Consider the following 19662-nt stretch of genomic DNA (forward strand, 5'->3'; position numbering starts at 1 on the left):
AATGGTGCACCCCTGACACACACAAACACACACACACAAAACTCACGCGCGCACACACACACTGTACTTTACGTTGTGCCTAGGATAATGAAATTAAAAAGAAATTCTTGCCCATAATCTTCAACATAGTTCAAGTCGCATCTCCTTACAGTCACGTGACCCGTTTAGGTCCCACTTTGAATCGGACGAAAAGTTTATTTTATAGACTCCCCCAATTCTTGGTCTTGCTCCACCTATCCCGAGTATCAAGTTTGCATCGCGGCTTATAGAAAGTGTACATGTCTATTTGCACATATGCCTCTTGTGTTTGCACTTCTATGCTATCGGTAATGTTTCACGCTATTCTGGGACCCGGCCAGAGGTATTGCTTCTCAGACTAGACCGTGTCAATGAACTCTGAACAATATGTAAGTCTGTAGAGAAATGTTGAAGCCGCCTCTGATATGATAAGCCCATTATTCGTGCCAATGTTTAAGAGTACACTGTGCTTAAAGTGTCAAACACTTCAGTCTAGAACAGGGCTGGCGAACCTATGGCACGCGTGCCCAAGGTGGCACGCAAAACGATTTTGAGTGGCACGCGACGACGATGATATTAAGAAGTGTGTGTGTTTTTTTTTTTTAAATCACGGATATCTCAATTTACCATAATTAATAACGTTCAATTATTTCCGAGAACTGTAAATAATATGGAAGAAGCGCTAGTGGATCATATTCCATATACTTTTGTCATATGACTGTGTTTCATTTGGGGAGCATAGGGCATAATATTTTTTTTTCAAGACAAATCTCGTATTTGAAAGAGAGCTCCTTAGCTTCCGCCATTTTGTTGATACTGAAAACGTGTCTGTCTTACATCGATTGCTAGCGTTGCCATCAATAAATTTTTATCAGAATAATTACCATAACATGTCATTCTTAAAAATAAAAAAAAGAAAACTTAATGAAGAAGAAGGAAGTGGCAGACCTTTACAAGAGTGGTGGACTGAAAGATATGGAATGATTCACAGAGAAAACAAGGCCTTATGTGCCATGTGTTTGGAAAGTGTTGTTTGTCGGACATCATCAGTAAAACGTCATTATGAGTCCAATCACACCTGGCTTTTAGGCTTTTAGGCAAAAGCGAGGATGAGCAAAAAAGAACATATATCGCGTGAAATAAAAAAAAAAGCGATTTCACAATGCAGTTCTTTTGTAAACATTGTTAAAAGTTCTTCTAACTTAGTGGCTGCAAGTTTTGAAGTTTCAAAAATTATAGCTAAGCATAAAAAACCTTTAAGTAACGGTGATTATATCAAGGAAGAAATGTTAGAATGTGCTTCTTATTTGTTTGAAGACTTTCAAAACAAGGATAAAGTCATTCAGAGAATAAAGGATTTGCCAATAAGCCGAAACACGGTTAAAGCAAGAGTCATAAAATTGCACGTTAATATTCAAGAACAAGTAAAGAAGGATATTAATGCATGTCAAGCCTATTCTATTTACTTTGATGAAAGTACTGATGTGACATCGTCCGCTAGACTGGCCATCATTGCCAAATATAGCAAAGGAAATGAAATACACGAAGAACTAATAAAATTAGCAACTTTACCAACGACAACAACAGGTGCAGATATTTGTCAAACTGTTGTGACTGAACTCAGAAATGCAGGTGTAGATCTAAAAAAAAAAATAGTTTCTGTTACAACTGTATGACTGGAAAAGATGCAGGTTTCGTTACTTTGTTTACAGGACATGTTGGACACCCACTAATAACTTTTCACTGCATTGTGCACCAACAAGCCCTATGTTCAAAAAACGGCTTAAAGGAACTTGAAGACATTATGAAATGTGTAACAAAAACCGTAAACTTCATTACTGCCCCTGCTTTGAATAAGAGAAAAATTGAACAGCTGCTAAATGAAGTTCAGTCCAGTTACTCTGGCTTATTAATGTACAACAACGTACGTGGCTAAGCCGAGGTCACGTTCTGGAACGGTTTGTGGAATGCCTTGATGAAATTCGAATCTGTATGGATGATAACAAACAAAATTGCTCAGAATTAACAAATGTTGACTGGCTTATCAGACTAATGTTTTTTACCGATTTTTCATCCCATTTAAATGAACTTAATACGAAGTTGCAAGGTTTCGGAAAATCTGTCGATCAGGCATTTGACATCTTGACAGTATTTGAGAAAAAGTTGAAGATTTACAAACGTGACATAGAGAAGGAAGAATTAAACTATTTTAACAAACTGGAGAAATTTTATGATGATTTAAAAGTTCATGATACTACCGGCAAAGATTATCAGAAAAGATTGTTTTTAAGAGATAATTGACACAACTGCTGAAAATTTTCACTGCGTTTTGAACAATTTCGAAAATTCGAGTACACCTCCTAATTTATAAAATATCCAGATACAGTAGATTTTGAAACTCTGGATTTGACCATGTTTTCTTGGATGGGATTACACGACTTTGAAATGCAACTTGTTGAGTTTCAGTCCAGAGCAATTTGGAGACAGAAATTTATTGACTTACGAATACGACTTGAATTAATTGAACGTGAACGGTTAAATGGATCATTAGTACCTCAGATATTAGCAGAAAATGAGATTCTTCAAGTTTGGAATGACCTGCCTAAAACTTTCAATTCTCTGATAAAAGTGACAACATCCATTCTGTCAATTTTCTCTTCTACTTACTCATGCGAATCTTTATTTTCTACAATGAATTATATTAAATCAGATGCCAGAAATTGCTTGACCGATGATTTAAGTGCGGCATGTGTAACTTTGAAGAATACACGGTATACACCAGATATCAAACTGTTATCGTCTACCACACAACAGCAGAAGTCGCACTGATCAACCTGCCCTAAGACTTCAAATCTCTAGGTCAGGATAATAAAATTGAATAAACAAGTAATATTGTTACTAAGCTGTTTTTATACATGCAGTTGACTTACTGGCTGTAACACTTCTTTTATATAGCGGCGTCACTAGTAGACCTACTGGGCACGCAACAATCTTCATTGTTTTTAAATTGAAATTAATTGGCACTCGGACCGAGAAAGGTTCGCCAGCCCTGGTCTAGAACATACCCGTGTGTAGAGTTTCTTGGTTTCTCTCGGGAGAACAAGCAACGTTGGGTTGTATGTCATGATTCAAAGACCTAAGTACAACGCCTAATTAATAGCCATGTTGCACACGCCATTCCTCCCCCAAACTTTGTCCTGTGAATCAATCTGAACTAGTACATGACTAGGGGTGCGGTGGTCGAATGGTTAAGCGCTTGGCTTCCAAACCTGAGTTCCTGCGTTCGAATCTCGGTGAAGACAGGGATTTGAATTTCGGGATTTTTAGGGCGTCCTTGAGTCCACCCAACTCTAATGGGTACCTGACTTTAGTTGGGAAAAGTAAAGGTCGTTGTGCTGGCCACATAACATCCTGCTCGTTAACCGTTGGCCAAAGAAACAGATGCCCCCATAGATCGCAAGGTCTAAAAGGGAAAACTTTACTTTTACTTTTTTTTACATGACTAAGGGCGAGGCAGACAAAAGAAAGCGCCTCTTTCATGTAAATCTTTGAGGCGAAAAGCATTGAGCCATTATTGTTATAAAATGTGTCTACGTGTTTTACTGATGTAACCATGAGTATAACTATGGCGGATACAATGATTCTATTAGCTCCATAGATTCTGATGTAACCATGAGTATAACTATGGCGGATACAATGATTCTATTAGCTCCATAGATTCTGATGTAACCATGAGTATAACTATGGCGGATACAATGATTCTATTAGCTCCATAGATTCTGATGTAACCATGAGTATAACTATGGCAGATACAATGATTCTATTAGCTCCATAGATTCTGATGTAACCATGAGTATAACTATGGCAGATACAATGATTCTATTAGCGCCATAGATTCTGATGTAACCATGAGTATAACTATGGCGGATACAATGATTCTATTAGCTCCGTAGATTCTGATGTAACCATGAGTATAACTATGGCAGATACAATGATTCTATTAGCTCCATAGATTCTGATGTAACCATGAGTATAACTATGGCAGATACAATGATTCTATTAGCTCCATAGATTCTGATGTAACCATGAGTATAGCTATGGCAGATACAATGATTCTATTAGCGCCATAGATTCTGATGTAACCATGAGTATAACTATGGCGGATACAATGATTCTATTAGCTCCATAGATTCTGATGTAACCACGAGGAAGTATGACGTGGTTGAGGTTATAAATAGAAGAGTGAACGTTGAAGTAGGGAGTAAACAAGCTGAAGGCACAGATAGACGTTTCATTTGTTAAAGTGAGCTGTAATTTGTTTCAAGTGCTCTATATTCTATTCTATTCGTGATTCTACATACATCTACTTTCAAGTTGAATCTGGGTATATTTCTCAGTAAAAGTTATGTTCATTTTTTTAATAAAAGAGGTTTGTTCAAGTTTAATTTAATTTCGGTATAAGGGATTTAATACGCTGACAACGTTGTACCAGCTGTTTGGAACTACAAACTAACGACTGTGTATCGAGACTATCGACAATGATGTACGCCATTTTTTTATACTGGACTTTAATGTATAATAATAATGGCAAAGTCCAATTTGCGACCTGCATATTTTCTCACATTTGATGCAGACAAAGCCGTTGTCCGCCTAGGGGCTATTAAAGTTTTCTTTACGTTTTATGCGCCTGTCTTCTACAGTGGCTTTTCTCTGAGCCTCAAATATGTGTTCCGCGGCCTTCGTGAGAGCTCTCTAAATATTACATACATAATTGCAACACTCTAGGTACAACATTTTTAATGAGAACAAAAAAATAGGTGGAATTAAACTTAACGAAACAAAGGACTTGTAGTTGGTCAATCTGTAGTTGGTCACTCTGTAGTTGGTCAATGTGTAGTTGGTCAATCTGTAGTTGGTCACTCTGTAGTTGGTCAATGTGTAGTTGGTCACTCTGTAGTTGGTCAATCTGTAGTTGGTCAATCTGTAGTTGGTCACTCTGTAGTTGGTCACTCTGTAGTTGGTCACTATGTAGTTGGTCAACCTGTAGTTGGTCAACCTGTAGTTGGTCAACCTGTAGTTGGTCAATCTGTAGTTGGTCAACCTGTAGTTGGTCACTCTGTAGTTGGTCACTCTGTAGTTGGTCACTCTGTAGTTAGTCAATCTGTAGTTGGTCAACCTGTAGTTGGTCAATCTGTAGATGGTCACTGTGTAGTTGGTCAATCTGTAGTTGGTCAATCTGTAGTTGGTCGATCTGTAGTTGGTCAATCTGTTTCCAACTGGTAAGCATGATGTTAACGAAATATCCTAATGCTTGACATGGCGAATAAAATACGGTACAAGGGATGTAGACACAGGGCTGTAGACACGGTACTTAATTCTGCGCTGACAATAAAGACTTTGTTTCTATCGCTGAAAACGACATGTCATGAAAGCAACTTTTTAAAAACAAAAGGTTCGACTCCCAATTATAAATATAACACTGTAATCAACTTTGACTATTCGTTTCGAGTACCGTTGACAAGTTGATGACTGCCCAATGGTGTGGTGTGCGCTATGGAGTGGCGTCAAGACTGTCCCTACGTCGAATCTTGACCGCTACTGTCCCTGCCGTCCTGTTTAGGCGATGACGTAATCATCAAACTTCCACACCTATTGAATCATCAAAACACAAATCCTGTTCGATGTTCGTTTTGTTTGTTTGGTATTGAAAAAAATAAAAGTATTAAAAAAGCGAAAGAACACTTCCATTTTTTAAAAACCAACATTCACTAGTTAAGAACAAAATAATCGAGCAATAAGATGTATAAAGGAGGTATTGTCTTTTTTTTTTTTTTTTGGTTTTGTTTTGTTTTGTATTTTTTTTTATTCTTGTTTAATCTCTATATATAGAATCCAGTCCAGGATCATCTTTCCAAATCAAATGTATTCGTGCAATGTGTCTGGCCAGGTATTTGCACAGAACAGATTCACGTTGTTGTTTTTTTTCGTGGCATGACTTGTCAATGATATATCTAGGAATTAAAAGTTGCCAGTTGGCATGGAATTAAGCCAAATCGTTTTTTTTTCTTTTGTTTCTCTTAACGCCTGCGATTAACTATCATACAAGTGTGTGTAGATTTCTTCGTGCCTTGTGTAAACGTGTGCCAGGAAAATGGGAAATCTTTGCCCAGTGTCTTGAACACGGGCGTGTTAACGGATACGTCTTACAGTAAGCATGAACATATTTTAAAACATCCAAGTGTTATTGAGTGTTTGTGTGTGTGTGTGTGTCGAGTGTCTGAAGTAACTTTGAGAAGGAACACCGCAAATGAAACCAATCGTCAAGAAGGCTGAACACTGACCTGCAACCTCACAACCTGTGGGCAGTGGAGACCAATGGCTCGTCGCCATGTCACAGGTCTGTACGACGTGGCAAAAAGCTCTTAGTCTCGACTGCCCACAGGTTGTGACGTTGCAGGGCTGTGTTTATTCCTACTGGATTGATCTCGGTGGATAAAACGTTTCTGTCCGGAACAGGAAGTGGAGACAAGAGACAGAAACACGAGTTATTAAGCAAAACTTTTTCCACTGAGGCCGACATGTCTTTCTTCTAACCTTCACCACTCCACCTCACTAGCCCCCCCCTCCCTTTTTTTTTTTACTGATTTATTTTTTTTACAGTGATCTATAGTGATAGTATTCTTATGGTATTGCATGTTGAAGGAACAAGACTTTTTAACACTGACGCCCCAGGAATGGAAGTACAATCTTTTTTTAAAATTAAAAACAATTGACCAATTTGATTTCTTGGTGAAACGAGATTCGAATTGAAATGTTTCTCACAACAAAAGTAGTTGAATAGGCGTGAACAAGAAACAGCCACAACAAGGACAATGAGGAGTGAAAGAAGTTGACTTGGTCTGCTGGTCAACAGTTTACATAAATGCTATGAGACTAACAGAGCTACTTAAAGCTCTTACACCCCATCTCCTCCAACCCTTATATATTGACTTCAGCCCAATGGACATCATACAAAACTAGTTCAGCTCACTCTGTCTGGATGGATTCATGTACACGTTAGATCTCCCCCTTCCCATTCTCGGTTCACGTTGAAACTTTGGCACAATTATTTATTGTTGAAGACAACACAGGAATCAATTTAAAAAAAAAAACAACATTTATAAATCAGGTAGGGTAATTTATTAATATTATTTTATAGAGAGAAGAGATAAACCTTGCGACATTGAGAGATATGACAGCAATTGTAGGGTCCTATCCTTTTGAAAAAGTATATTTTTAAAATATTGTTCTTGTTTTGACTTTAAGAAAATGTTGCTATGACTTGTGACGTGGCTTTATATTGTAATATTAGCTACCAGCACGTTAAATTCAGGGCCGGATTTAAGGGAGGGCAGGCTAGGCTACTGACCCGGGAACAACACAAGAAAGGGACCTCGTCAAAAGAGATTTTAAAATTTCCGAATTTCTACGTGTCAAAAATTTTAACCAAATTTCTTTTCAAAAAAAATTTTTTCATAATTTTACCAACAATGCTTTAAATCTTGCGGTCGGCAACTCTGTCTCCCTTTAAAACTAAACTATGCATAGGAAATAATTTTAAAGAACGGGAATGAGGTTAAATTTACAATTACTCTATTTTTATATATTAAATACGTAGTGAGTGGATTCTGAATACAGCTTTCGAAAAAAGAGAGTGCCTCCACAAAAATTCTGCCCCGATCCTCCCCACTTAGCCTACACTGGCCCTGGTGTCATCTCAAGTGACACGCACCGACACACATTTGAACTCCTTCTAGTAAAACAAATTAAATTCAATATTTACTTTTCACATGTCGTAATAGAAAGAAAGAGACCGAGAGTGTGGGGGCGAGAATGAACAGGGATATATTTTTAACTAGCAGTACTTACAAATTGACTATGAAAGGATGTGATATAGTGGACAAGATGGTTTTCTCTGACTTGATGTGAGCCTCCTGCTTGAGCTTGATGACCTGGGTAATAGCCATGACCTTGAGTGCGCTGTACTCCCGCGTGTCTTTGTGCCTGGTCAGCACCACGCGTCCAAATGTGCCAGTACCTGGGAGACAGACAGGTTTTATTAGAACAGGCGCCAAGTTTATATCCAAACTCTATATAAGGTCAAATCTTTTTGTTTGTGCTGAAAAATATCAAAACCTGTCTTTTTACTTGCACTGCTTACCAAACATGGGCAGACCCATTGGTGGCTGCTTATGAGTTTGTATGAAACACTGAAACACAAACTCTCTTTGTAATCTTGTTGTTGTTGTTTTTTTAAATTAGCAAACATATCCTTGATTCTGACCTTTATTTGTGTTAAATTAAAAAAAAAAGGAACACAGACACTCCAGTTCAAGGAAAAGTTCACCACATTAATGGAAGTTAATTTGCAGGATAGGTTCTGGCAAGGTTCGAACCTAAACCTGATTATGGATAGTGATGTCATTAGCCAGGGTAGTTGAATTTTCCTCTACTCTTTCAAAATTTTATATGTAAGATATAACATCTAAATAGTGACACTTTAGGACAACAACTAGACAGTGACACTTTAGGACAACAGCTAGACAGTGACACTTTAGGACAGTGATGCCCAAAATACGGCCCGCTGGCCAGATCCGGCCCGCGATGTGGTTCCTTCCGTCCCGCCAAAAAGGGCGGCACAAAGTGTAGAAAATTGCGCATAAAAGAAAAAGTTGAAAAGTGATCGTTCCCTATGTTAGGGTTTCACTTTTTCTCTGATGTATTGGTACCATGAGCTTTAACATTTGTGCGTTAATGAAATGGGACTCTGAATGTAGAATCTACCAGCAAAAGTGAACGGATCTTTACTTTTTGGTGGAACATGATGATAAGCAACTAACATATTTGTTTTATAAAGAAAGAGGATGTTAAAAACAACAACACATTACATGTAAATATTATCGCACTATGGCGATATTCTTGATTTGAGTCGCGAATATAAGATTGTTAAACTACGTCTAGAAATTGGTGGAGACTGATGAGAATATTATTCAAACAAGAGACGAAATTGAGTCGGTGGTAAAACTAGCTACTGTGTTGATCACATTTTAAATAAAGAAATGAAGCTATTTTCCTACGCGTTAAAAAAAATGCTTTAGATTTCTTATTAATTAATGTAAGTACTAGATCCACGGGTTTCTTACAGTTTCAAATTAATTTCATTTCGTTTTTGTATCATTTCGGTCATGCGGCCCTAGACACGAGTGTCGAAAATTAAAATGGCCCGCAGGTCGAATTAGGTTGGGCATCACTGCTTTAGGACAACAGCTAGATAGTGACACTTTAGGACAACAACTAGATAGTGACATTTTAGGACAACAGCTAGATAGTGACACTTTAGGACAACAGCTAGATAGTGACACTTTAGGACAACAGCTAGATAGTGACACTTTAGGACAACAACTAGATAGTGACACTTTAGGACAACAACTAGATAGTGACACTTTAGGACAACAACTAGATAGTGACACTTTAGGACAACAACTAGATAGTGACACTTTAGGACAATGAGTCCCAAAGCAGAAAGTGATAATGAAGTTTCGTGAACAAAAAAACAAACAAGATTACTTCGACGAGACTCATTGTAGAGTGTTTTGTTTCTAAAGAGTTACAGAAGATAGACAACTGCATTGAAGACAGTGATAACAGTTTTTCGTTGCCGTATCTTTTAACCTGAGCTGCGAGAACTGAACAGGTGCCATTTTTTAAATATTTCTTTTTGTTTCCATTTAAGTAAAATAACTTTTATTATCTCCCTCTAGTCTTCAATAGAATAGAATTAAAGATGTGTTGTTTGTTTGTTTTTTCTCTACATTTGTATTTATCTATTGAATACTGGACATTCACAGAGAGTGGTGGGGGTGGAAGTATTACCATCGCCATGTACCTGATTTACATAACTTTTTTTTTTTTTTTTGCTTGAGGATATATCTGGCTGGTGTTGTTCAAACTACTATAGCCGAATATTTGACCTAGCTTAAAGCTGAGTCCTTTGAACAGTATCACTCAGAATCCAAGACTAGCTATATTCAAACATGTACATTTACTGTGAGGCTTATCTGTATTTTTTTTTGTGGTTAAGTAACCAGCTCGCGCTATGAATCAAACAGAATGTCTTTTCTTTCAACAGAGTTCAGTGATCAACCCGCTCGACGGAAAAAAAAAAGGTCTGCTGATAACATTCTTTCATCTCCAAGTCCCACAGCAATACGAGCCACTGGCTATTAACTTTGAGACGAACTTAATCTGAATGTCAATAGGAGCGAAACAAGGAACTTCAACATTACGTCCTTGCCCATCAAACTGATTACCGTAATCCGTGCTTCAATATTAGGTAATGCAGGTATTCGGTGGAATGGTATTAGTCAAGTATATACTGAATTACTAACTAGAAAATAACAGACTTAGAATTTCCTTGTAAGGAAAACAAAATGTCCAGATAACAAGTATTTGTGTTTAAATGAGTACAAACAAGCTGATATAGGCCTATATATGTATATATATACAAACAAGCTTATATATATGAAGTTCAGGAGGACATGTTTTTTTTTTATAAAATAATAGAGATTGTAAAAAAAAAAAAAAGGGGGAGGGGGTAAACGGAGTTTTAACCGATAACATTTGCACTGGGGGATGGAGAGAGAGAGGGAAAGAGAGAGGGAAAGAGAGAGAGGGAGAATCGACCAATGGCTTATAAAAACGATTGAGAGTCTAATCATTAAGAAAGAGAGAAAAATATGATGGAGAAACATAGAGAGAATGAGAAAGAGAGGTAGAGAGAGAGAAGGTGAGGTAATAACCTAAAAAAAGAGATGGCACCTGTTCAGTTCTCTCCTAGAGCGGTCCGGGTTCAAAGATACGGCACTACAAAAAAATTGCTATCATTGTGTTCACTGCCTTTGCTTATCTTCTATATTTTTTGTTTTCAAAACAGACAATACAAGCTTGCAGAGCTGGGCAAAGTAATCTTTTTTTTATTTCGGGACAAGGCTTCCTTCCTTCTCACTATTTGAGACTCACTGACCTAAAGAGTCAAGCCGTTGCAGCTCAATGCAGAGTTTCTACACAAATTGAAATCAAAATGGTCAAATGATTGCTATGGATGCCCGTACGATGAGGTTTATTTCGACTCTCTTCAGACTTCGTGCATCTTGATCAGTTCGACGATTTTTTGGTCCATGATGTTTTTTTAATAACTTAAATGAGTCGTGTGTCTTGGACGTGATCAGATACAAAAAAAATAATTAAAAGTAAAAAAAAAACAAAAAAAAAACTGGTTGCCTGAGTCAGCCAGGAAAACCAATGACGTGGCAGAGTTTAAGTCATTGATTAACATGCATGACTCGATTGACCTAGGGACACGCGTAAGACGTAATCATCTTCTTTTTTGAAGTAACGCCTTTATTTTATAAGATAAGCAAATCTAACATGACAGCGCTTGAAAACAGATTGTAATGTTTAGAAATGAAGATTTTATAAAATCTGGCGTACGGTCCAGTTTTTAAATATTCTAGAGAAACATTCTGACAAAACTTTGTTAAGCGCTCAAAGAAGTCTAATCTAACATTCTTATAAGACTTTCCTTAGTGCAAAGCAGTGTAGTGAAACATTCTGATACAACTTTGCCTAGCGCATAGATCTAAAAGTCCAGTGAAAAATTCTGATACAACTTTGCTTAGCGAATATAGGTCTAGTAAAAACATTCTGGTAAAACTTTGCTAAATGCATGCAGTCTAGTAAAATTTTCTGACCTAAAAATTGCTTAGCGCATAGCAGTCTAGTACAACATTCTGATTAAGGCTCAATAGATTTAGATTCAGTGGCGTAGCTAGGGTATTTGATGCCCGGAGAGGCAGCGCCTTATATGTTCTCTAAAAAACACAAAATATAACAGTAAAGTATTGCTAATTCGGATAAAATCAATTTTACAAGAAATACTTCACAAGATTCTTACGTGCTTTCATAGTGAAATGAAAATAAACTACGAAACTTGAGATGTATATTTATAAAATCTAGATTGAGAAGAGACCAAAGCATTGAACAATGAAATTGTAACAAAAATTACCATCATAACTTTGTACCTCATTTAAAACCAGTGCATTGGTCAAACCAAGTGACCACATGTACCATTTGCTTTAGAAGAAATTGGACCTGTAAACGTACGTTGTCTTTACAGATTTCAACAAACCTTGTCAATTCAATTCATGCTAGTCTCCAGTTTACATTTAATTTTAGAAATAATAGAGGAAATTAACAAAGTAGTAAAATAAATAAATGTTTACTTAAAATTTTAAATACGGCAGTTTGTGTTTGTTTAATGTGTAGTTTTTACCAAGAAAGTTTTTCCTTAGATTGATGCCCCTCATCACATGATGCCCCGTGCGGCACGCACCACCCGCACATGGCTAGCTACGCCTCCTCTTAGATCTTTCATTTCGTCACATGTTTTTATGTGTTCATGTGTAACACGACGAACTATAGCTGCACACTACAAGCCAATAACCATACGAACCGGAAGCTAAATGCAGACGATAAAAGAATTTGTCCCTCTTGGTGTCTAATAACTGCTATAATAAAATGTAAAGCCTGCAATATGAAGTAGTGTATAGTTCTATTGATAGCAATATCCGCACTGTTACTGTATAAGTATTATTTCTCTGATAAATTAAAAAAATGAAAAGACAAATCAGAGGTAGACAGAAAGAAGAGGGAAGATATCTTTATTATTTCCCTTATTATAAGGTTAAAACAGCAATTCTCTCAGAGAACGAGGCCAGCTTACAGACATAAATAACAGTAGCGTTAGATACGTTTATTTAGTTACCTCTGTTAAAAGACATTTTCTAGCTTTCCAGAAACTCTATTTATGATACCAATAAATAGCCAGACAAACTTATTACTATTTTACTATGTACAAGATAAGAACATTCCACTTAGACACGAATATCTTTCATAGCGAATAATTGTCACTATATTTAGCACAGTTCCATTATAAGATTGGGGCCATAGTACCTTCCACTTTTCGCCCATGTTTCTCATGCTTTTCTCTGTGAATGTTTTTTAATGGGTGTTTGCAAGGGTGTCAACTTCCTAACAATGTAAAAAAACATAAACAAAACTCTGAAATGATTTTACAATCATAAAGACCTATAGAAAAGAGTTTGCCTTTGAGACCTAAACGTCTATGGAAAAGTTGAAACAAGGTTCTCTGTCACATGACGTGATATTTAGCGAGGAAACAAGAATTCAAAACCCGCAGACAGAGACAACAGACAGACAGACAGACAGACAGACAGAGAGATAGATAGATAGATAGATAGATAGATAGATAGATAGATAGATAGATAGATAGATAGATAGGTAGGTAGGTAGGTAGGTAGGTAGGTAGACAGACAGACAGACAGACAGACAGACAGGACAGATAGATAGATAGATAGATAGATAGATAGATAGATAGATAGATAGATAGATAGGTAGGTAGGTAGGTAGACAGACAGACAGACAGACAGACAGACAGGACAGACAGATAGATAGATAGATAGATAGATAGATAGATAGATAGATAGATAGATAGATAGATAGATAGATAGATAGATAGATAGGTAGGTAGGTAGGTAGGTAGGTAGACAGGCAGACTGACAGACAGACAGACTGACAGACAGACAGATAGATAGATAGATAGATAGATAGATAGATAGATAGATAGATAGATAGATAGATAGATAGATAGGTAGGTAGGTAGGTAGGTAGACAGGCAGACTGACAGACAGACAGACAGACAGACAGATAGATAGACAGACAGATAGATATATAGATAGATAGATAGATAGATAGATAGATAGATAGATAGATAGATACAGCTCAGCACTGGTTTCCCCTCAAACATTAGTTCGACTTATTGAGTCTGCGATCACGAGACAAACAATAGATTAGTCCAGACAATCCCTACAGAACCAATTCCCTCAGCACATCAATGCAACAGACCTGGCCCAGAGTCATGTAGGGGGGGGGTCAATGCGTGCACATGCAGAGCAGTCAATTAGTCCCGTCACTGCCCCCAGGAGAATGCTGACACTCCCCACACACACATAATGAACTATTACTTAGACATGTCGATAAGACAGGAAATACATCTGGGTCAAACACAAGGTCGTCAATAGATCGTTTTCAACAAATATCTGTATTCATGAATATAAATATAGATCTAGATATAGATTTTCTCTTCCATACTGAGACTTATCGGGAAATATTTATGAATACAGTACCTAAGAAATGCATTACCTAATTATTATTACACAGTTTTGTGGGGGGGGGGGGTACATTTTGCAATAATGAAAAGGTATGGCTAGAGGGGATGCTATTAAATAAGAAAAAGATTAAACGTGCTGTTTGTTTTTCTTTAAAGACAAAACCTCCTTTATGCAACGTATAGAGTGATTGTGCGTTTTTTCCCCCTTAATAACTAATGAATGTTAACTCTTTCTCTCCTAACTGACGATACCAACGTTGATTCCACTAGAATGTGGTAAATAATTACAGAGAGAAAGGGTTAATATTGAAAAACAATGGAACATTTTTACCACGAACCCCCCCCCCCCCCCCGCAGCGAGAAATAATTCTGGTTAAGTGAATTTATAGATCTACTACACTTTATAATATTCCAATCAGGGTCGGTCTTAGATAATTGGTGACCCTAGGCGAAGTAAATTGGGTGGCCCCAAATGAATTCGAAAAATAAAAAATTAATTAGCGAAAAAAATAAAATTATGCAATTCATTTAAAACCTAGTGTAATCCAACAATAACATTTGGCACATGTTATTTCCTACTACCCATTCTCAGATCAAGCTGCAACATTGCACAATACATTCATTCTCCCAGAGAAAACTTGAATCAATCAAAACGTAACCAATTAATACATAATAAAATAATACTTAATTAATTTTGTTTGATTAGAAAAGGGAAAATAAATCCTACATTATTGAGATACATGACTGTAAATGTGCAGTTATTTCCCTTATAAAAAGTTTCCGTCCTTTTTTTCCCCCATTTAACTTGTTAGCTTTCTCTGCTTAGTACTGTATACCGTACATAACATTGTAGTCAATAGCGTAAACATTTACTCAATGCGTTTATTTTTAGATAGACTATTAGTCAGGGCCCGTTACCCCCGCTCCGTGTTTAAAACGCGCCGGGTGTGTTTGTTTACATTGCTATGCCAACCTAGAAGGTGTCAGAGAAGAAATAAAAAATGAGGTGGGGGTGGGGGAGAACGGAGGTATGAGATTCACCGAGACGAGCTGATGGAGAATACAAAACGACGATGATGTGTTTGTGAATGTCAGTGTATTATTGATAGATCAGTCTAGACGGAGACAACTTTCAATAGATGTCAAAATTAAAAAAAAACAAAGTTACAAAAGACAGTTTGTGTGGAAACTCAAACTCAAAATCGGCCCCCGAAGTGGTCCACCCAGGCAGGCTTCAATGTTGTCAGAAAGAACATCCGAATGAAATTATATCAAAGACAAATGAGAGATAAGAATTGAGAAAGAAGGTTAACAGATCTTGTGTAGTGCCCCAACGGTCCACCACATCAAAGGATAGGTGAAAGTGAATGTAAAGTTAGATGTGAACCTGGCCTAACTAGTTCCCCTTACAGACCTTGTGGTCTATAGGGCAGATGATGTAAAGTTAATCTGTTTTTGTGGCCTACGGTTAACGAGGGTGTCATGTAGCCAGCACAACGACCAACCGCCTTTACTTTTTCCCCAACTAATGTCAGGTACCCATTAGAGCTGAGTGGACTCAGAGGCGCCAAAAGATTCCAAAAGTTAAAAATCCCAGTCTTCACCAGGATTCGAACCTGGGACCCCAGGTTCGGAAGCCAAGCGCATTACCGCTCAGCCACCGCGCCTTCACTGACCTAACTGATGTCTTATAATTGATCTAATTTTTTGAAAAGGCTCAATCTCTTATTCAAATCCTCAAAAAAAAATATTTAAAAAAAATTCCGAAATAAATAAAATGGCTCAGGAAAATGATGTTTATAAGATTACTATTCGTTTCTAATTAGGTCTAACTTATAATGCATACTAATTAGCTTTTTCTCTTTAAAAAAAATACTTGCATAATTGATTTTAAAAATGAGATTTTTCGCTTTCAGGAAAAAAAAAGTAGCCGTTGCATCAGAACTTTGAATGGTCTAAAATATTGTGATGTCCGATTTTCAATATCTTTTCTAGTTTACGAGATCTAAACGGGACGGACGGACAGACGGTCAGACGGACAGACATTTCACACAAAACTAACAGCGTCTTTTCCCCTTTCGGGGGCCGCTAAAAATGGCGTCAAATAAAACCCAAAATAGTGTAAGACGTCCAATGTACACCTATACATATATGTATATATATATATATATATATATATATATGGCTCCTTTTGTCTCGAAATGTACACCTATAGCACACACAAAAAGCTCTTTACGCAATATCTAAGATACTGAGGTCACATTTAATTTCCAAAATTAATAATAATAATTAATTAATTGGTGATGCTTATCAAATCAAATATCAAGCAAAATGTTTTAAAATCCTTTAAAAAAGGGGGAGAACTCTGTACTTAAAACTATATCTCTCAGTAATGTAGAAGTTATTTTCCTTATACGATATTAAATAAAATAATTAATTACCAATTATGTATTGACTAATTGGTTAAGGTTTTAATCGATTTATGTTTTACTAGGTAAAATAAATAATTATCTAATGGGACAAAGCCCTACATATTTAGCCATATATGTCAATACTGAAGGATTAATCTCCCTTGTTGTTATCAAACAAAATAATGCATTACCGGTAATTTATTGACTAATAGGTCATTTCTTTTATTGATTCATGTCTTGTCTATGCCGATGAATAACTGTGGAAAGTTTCAATTTGATTCCAGAATGGGTGTGGGAGAAATAACGTTTACAAACTTTTCACCAGAAATAGTGATTTGATGTAAGCTTTCTAAAATTATGCATATTAAATCAACTCCTATTTCCATAGTAATTGACAACATGTATAGACGTACTTTTGGCACATTATATTAAACTAGTAATCGAGCGGGAAAGAGGTGGTGGGGTCTGGTCTTGTTGAGCTGTTGCATCAATCCATTGGCGTTCACCGGAGTTGTGGTTGTGGTTTACAAACAGAAGACGCGATGTGCATTCTTAGTTTGAGCCAAGTATGTTCCTTCGTTTTCCACGGTGGTACCGACGGTGCACCCACAGAAACATATCTTATCTTATCTTATATGATACAGTTTGTTGACAGGCCCATTATATATATCGTCGGCACACAATCACATATTTGCACGTCAATTTGGCCTGAACTCTCTCTTCCTAACATTTATTAAATAGTGACAAGACCAACAAACTTCGGGCTTTCAATGATCAGTACGACGATATTGTATAACGTTATGTCAATATAGATTACAACTATTCTAAACATTTAGTCTCCATTATAGAGTTGTGTTATTATTTTGGCAACGTATGTCACGAGCTATTCGTGTTACGAAAAAACATATCTCTGTCCATGATATAAACATGTGTAAATGGATGTTGAGATATTTAGTAGCTGCCAAGTTAGTCATGCCAACTACAAGTCTTTTCAGATATACTTTTTTTCAACTGAAGATTTTTTCAAACCCAGGCGATTTTAAAAATTGACTTGAGAAAGTAGTGCAAATAGTTGACTGTCTAACCGACTAACTGACCGACGTACTAACTGACTGACAGACGGACAGACTGACGTTGCCAAATAATGAAGTAAAGTGGTGGGTACCATTCAGTAATTTTGAAACGATGTGGAAGGGGAGACAATTTAAAGAAGCAAACAATAAATGTACGTCCATCATTTAGATCAGAACCCTAACCTATAAAGTTCACCTAAATATGCATCATGTATAAACTACATGTTTTGAACAGATTTTGGACAGCGCTGCACTCACTAATGATGCACCAACATATTGTGGGGTAAGGATAGTTTAAAAAAAAAAAACGAACGGCACATGCACCACCAAACTACATATACGATAACATATGGTCTAGTACAAGGGTTCATGAAAGGATTTACCATTGATCATGCATGTTATCCGAGAAGGCTTAACGCTTGTTTGATAAGGTCTTAAGGGAGCTCAATCACTTGTGCAATCCTACTAAATGAATGTTTTGTAGTGGCGGTTCAAATGAGTTGCGGCTCTTGTGATTTATAATTTTCTTTTTTTTTAAAAGGGCAAAGTGAACGAGCTCATAAATATTTCCAACGGTTTCAGCTGATTGCCGCGTAAGTCATAAAATACTCCCCATTGATTATGTCCCTTGCTCGTTCAGAGAGTTATATGTAGTCACTGCTAAACGATAAATTGCCAGCTTTAGTTCTTCTACCACTCTAGGTCTAAGAAGAACAAAAGAAACAACATGGCATCTCCCCCCCCCCCTCTATCATTCTCTCTATAAAAATTTATACTCTTCTTGTTTCTCTCAAATTTTATTTTTCTCAATGGTCTCTTTTCTCATTACTTTCATACTGCCTCGTTACTCTCATATCTCTAGACTGTTTCTGCCTCTCACTTATTAGTATCTTTCTTACTCTCTCCTCGCTCCCTCTCTTTATAGCTCTTATTTTGTTCCCTCTCTACTTCACTCTCCCTATTATTGTTGCTCTTGTTGCTGGGATATTAGAAGGGGCTGTTCTCCTCCAAGCAACCGCCGCCCCTCCACCATGTAATATACGTCTGTTTTAACTCGTGAGTGACTCTCGCCCTACGTGCAAGCCACGTAATAGAGGAGCGAAGCGAATGTGTGTTTATAAGCTGTGAGAGGGTTGGTGTGTGTGTGTATGCGGGGGGAGGAGGTCAAATCTGTTAATACACAAACACTTGTTGAGTGTGCGTATTTCCCCTTCTCTCTGTCTCTCTCTCTCTCTGTCTATCTCTCTCTCTCTCTGCAACTCGTGTGAGCAACATATGCTGCTGTAGAAGATGAGAACATGCTGTTGTAAAACCATTTTGTCGGCGCTGAGTGTGCCTGATTGCACGTGAACGTTGTGCGTGCTTATGGAGGGGAGATAAACTGTTTACATCGTTAAAACACACACAGTGGCAGTCAAATTGTCATACACTCATTTTATATCAGTTTTTGTAGGAACATATTCTTAACTCTTTCTCTCCGTCATTGCGGGGGAAACGTATACAATTATAAACTTTTTGTTTGTCATCAGAAAATGTTATAATTGGTATCAAAGTGTAAGAGAATTAGCTCTTTTTTACACATCACAAATTTAAGTTTATGTTTACAAATCCGAAAATCCATTTAGTTTAGTGGGAGTCAAATCAACGTTGGCATTGTCAATTAGGAGAGAAAGAGTTAAAACGTGCTAATGAGCACTGTCTTTAATACAGTAAAGTTTATATTTAAATCCTTGTCAATGTTCTCATCACAGACCTATATATTATACCTAGACTGGAAAACGGAAACAAATCTGTCCGTAGTATTAATCAATTAACAGACCTATATATATAAAATGTTATGTACGTAACTCTTTCAAGCTGTAAGGGAAGTCGC

General features: G+C 37.0%; 1 protein-coding gene across 1 annotated transcript in view; it reads right to left on the reverse strand.

Annotated features, from left to right (window-relative positions):
• The window catches only part of LOC106055829 (cAMP-dependent protein kinase catalytic subunit PRKX-like), an 87570-nt gene that overhangs the window by 16036 nt on the left and 51872 nt on the right, over positions 1-19662 (reverse strand). The window contains exon 2 of the mRNA XM_013212301.2: positions 7927-8095. Coding sequence (XP_013067755.1) covers positions 7927-8095 — 169 coding nt within the window. The remainder of the gene's footprint in view (positions 1-7926; positions 8096-19662) is intronic.

Source organism: Biomphalaria glabrata, chromosome 15 (genome assembly GCF_947242115.1).
Source record: "Biomphalaria glabrata chromosome 15, xgBioGlab47.1, whole genome shotgun sequence".
NCBI classification, from domain to species: domain Eukaryota; kingdom Metazoa; phylum Mollusca; class Gastropoda; family Planorbidae; genus Biomphalaria; species Biomphalaria glabrata.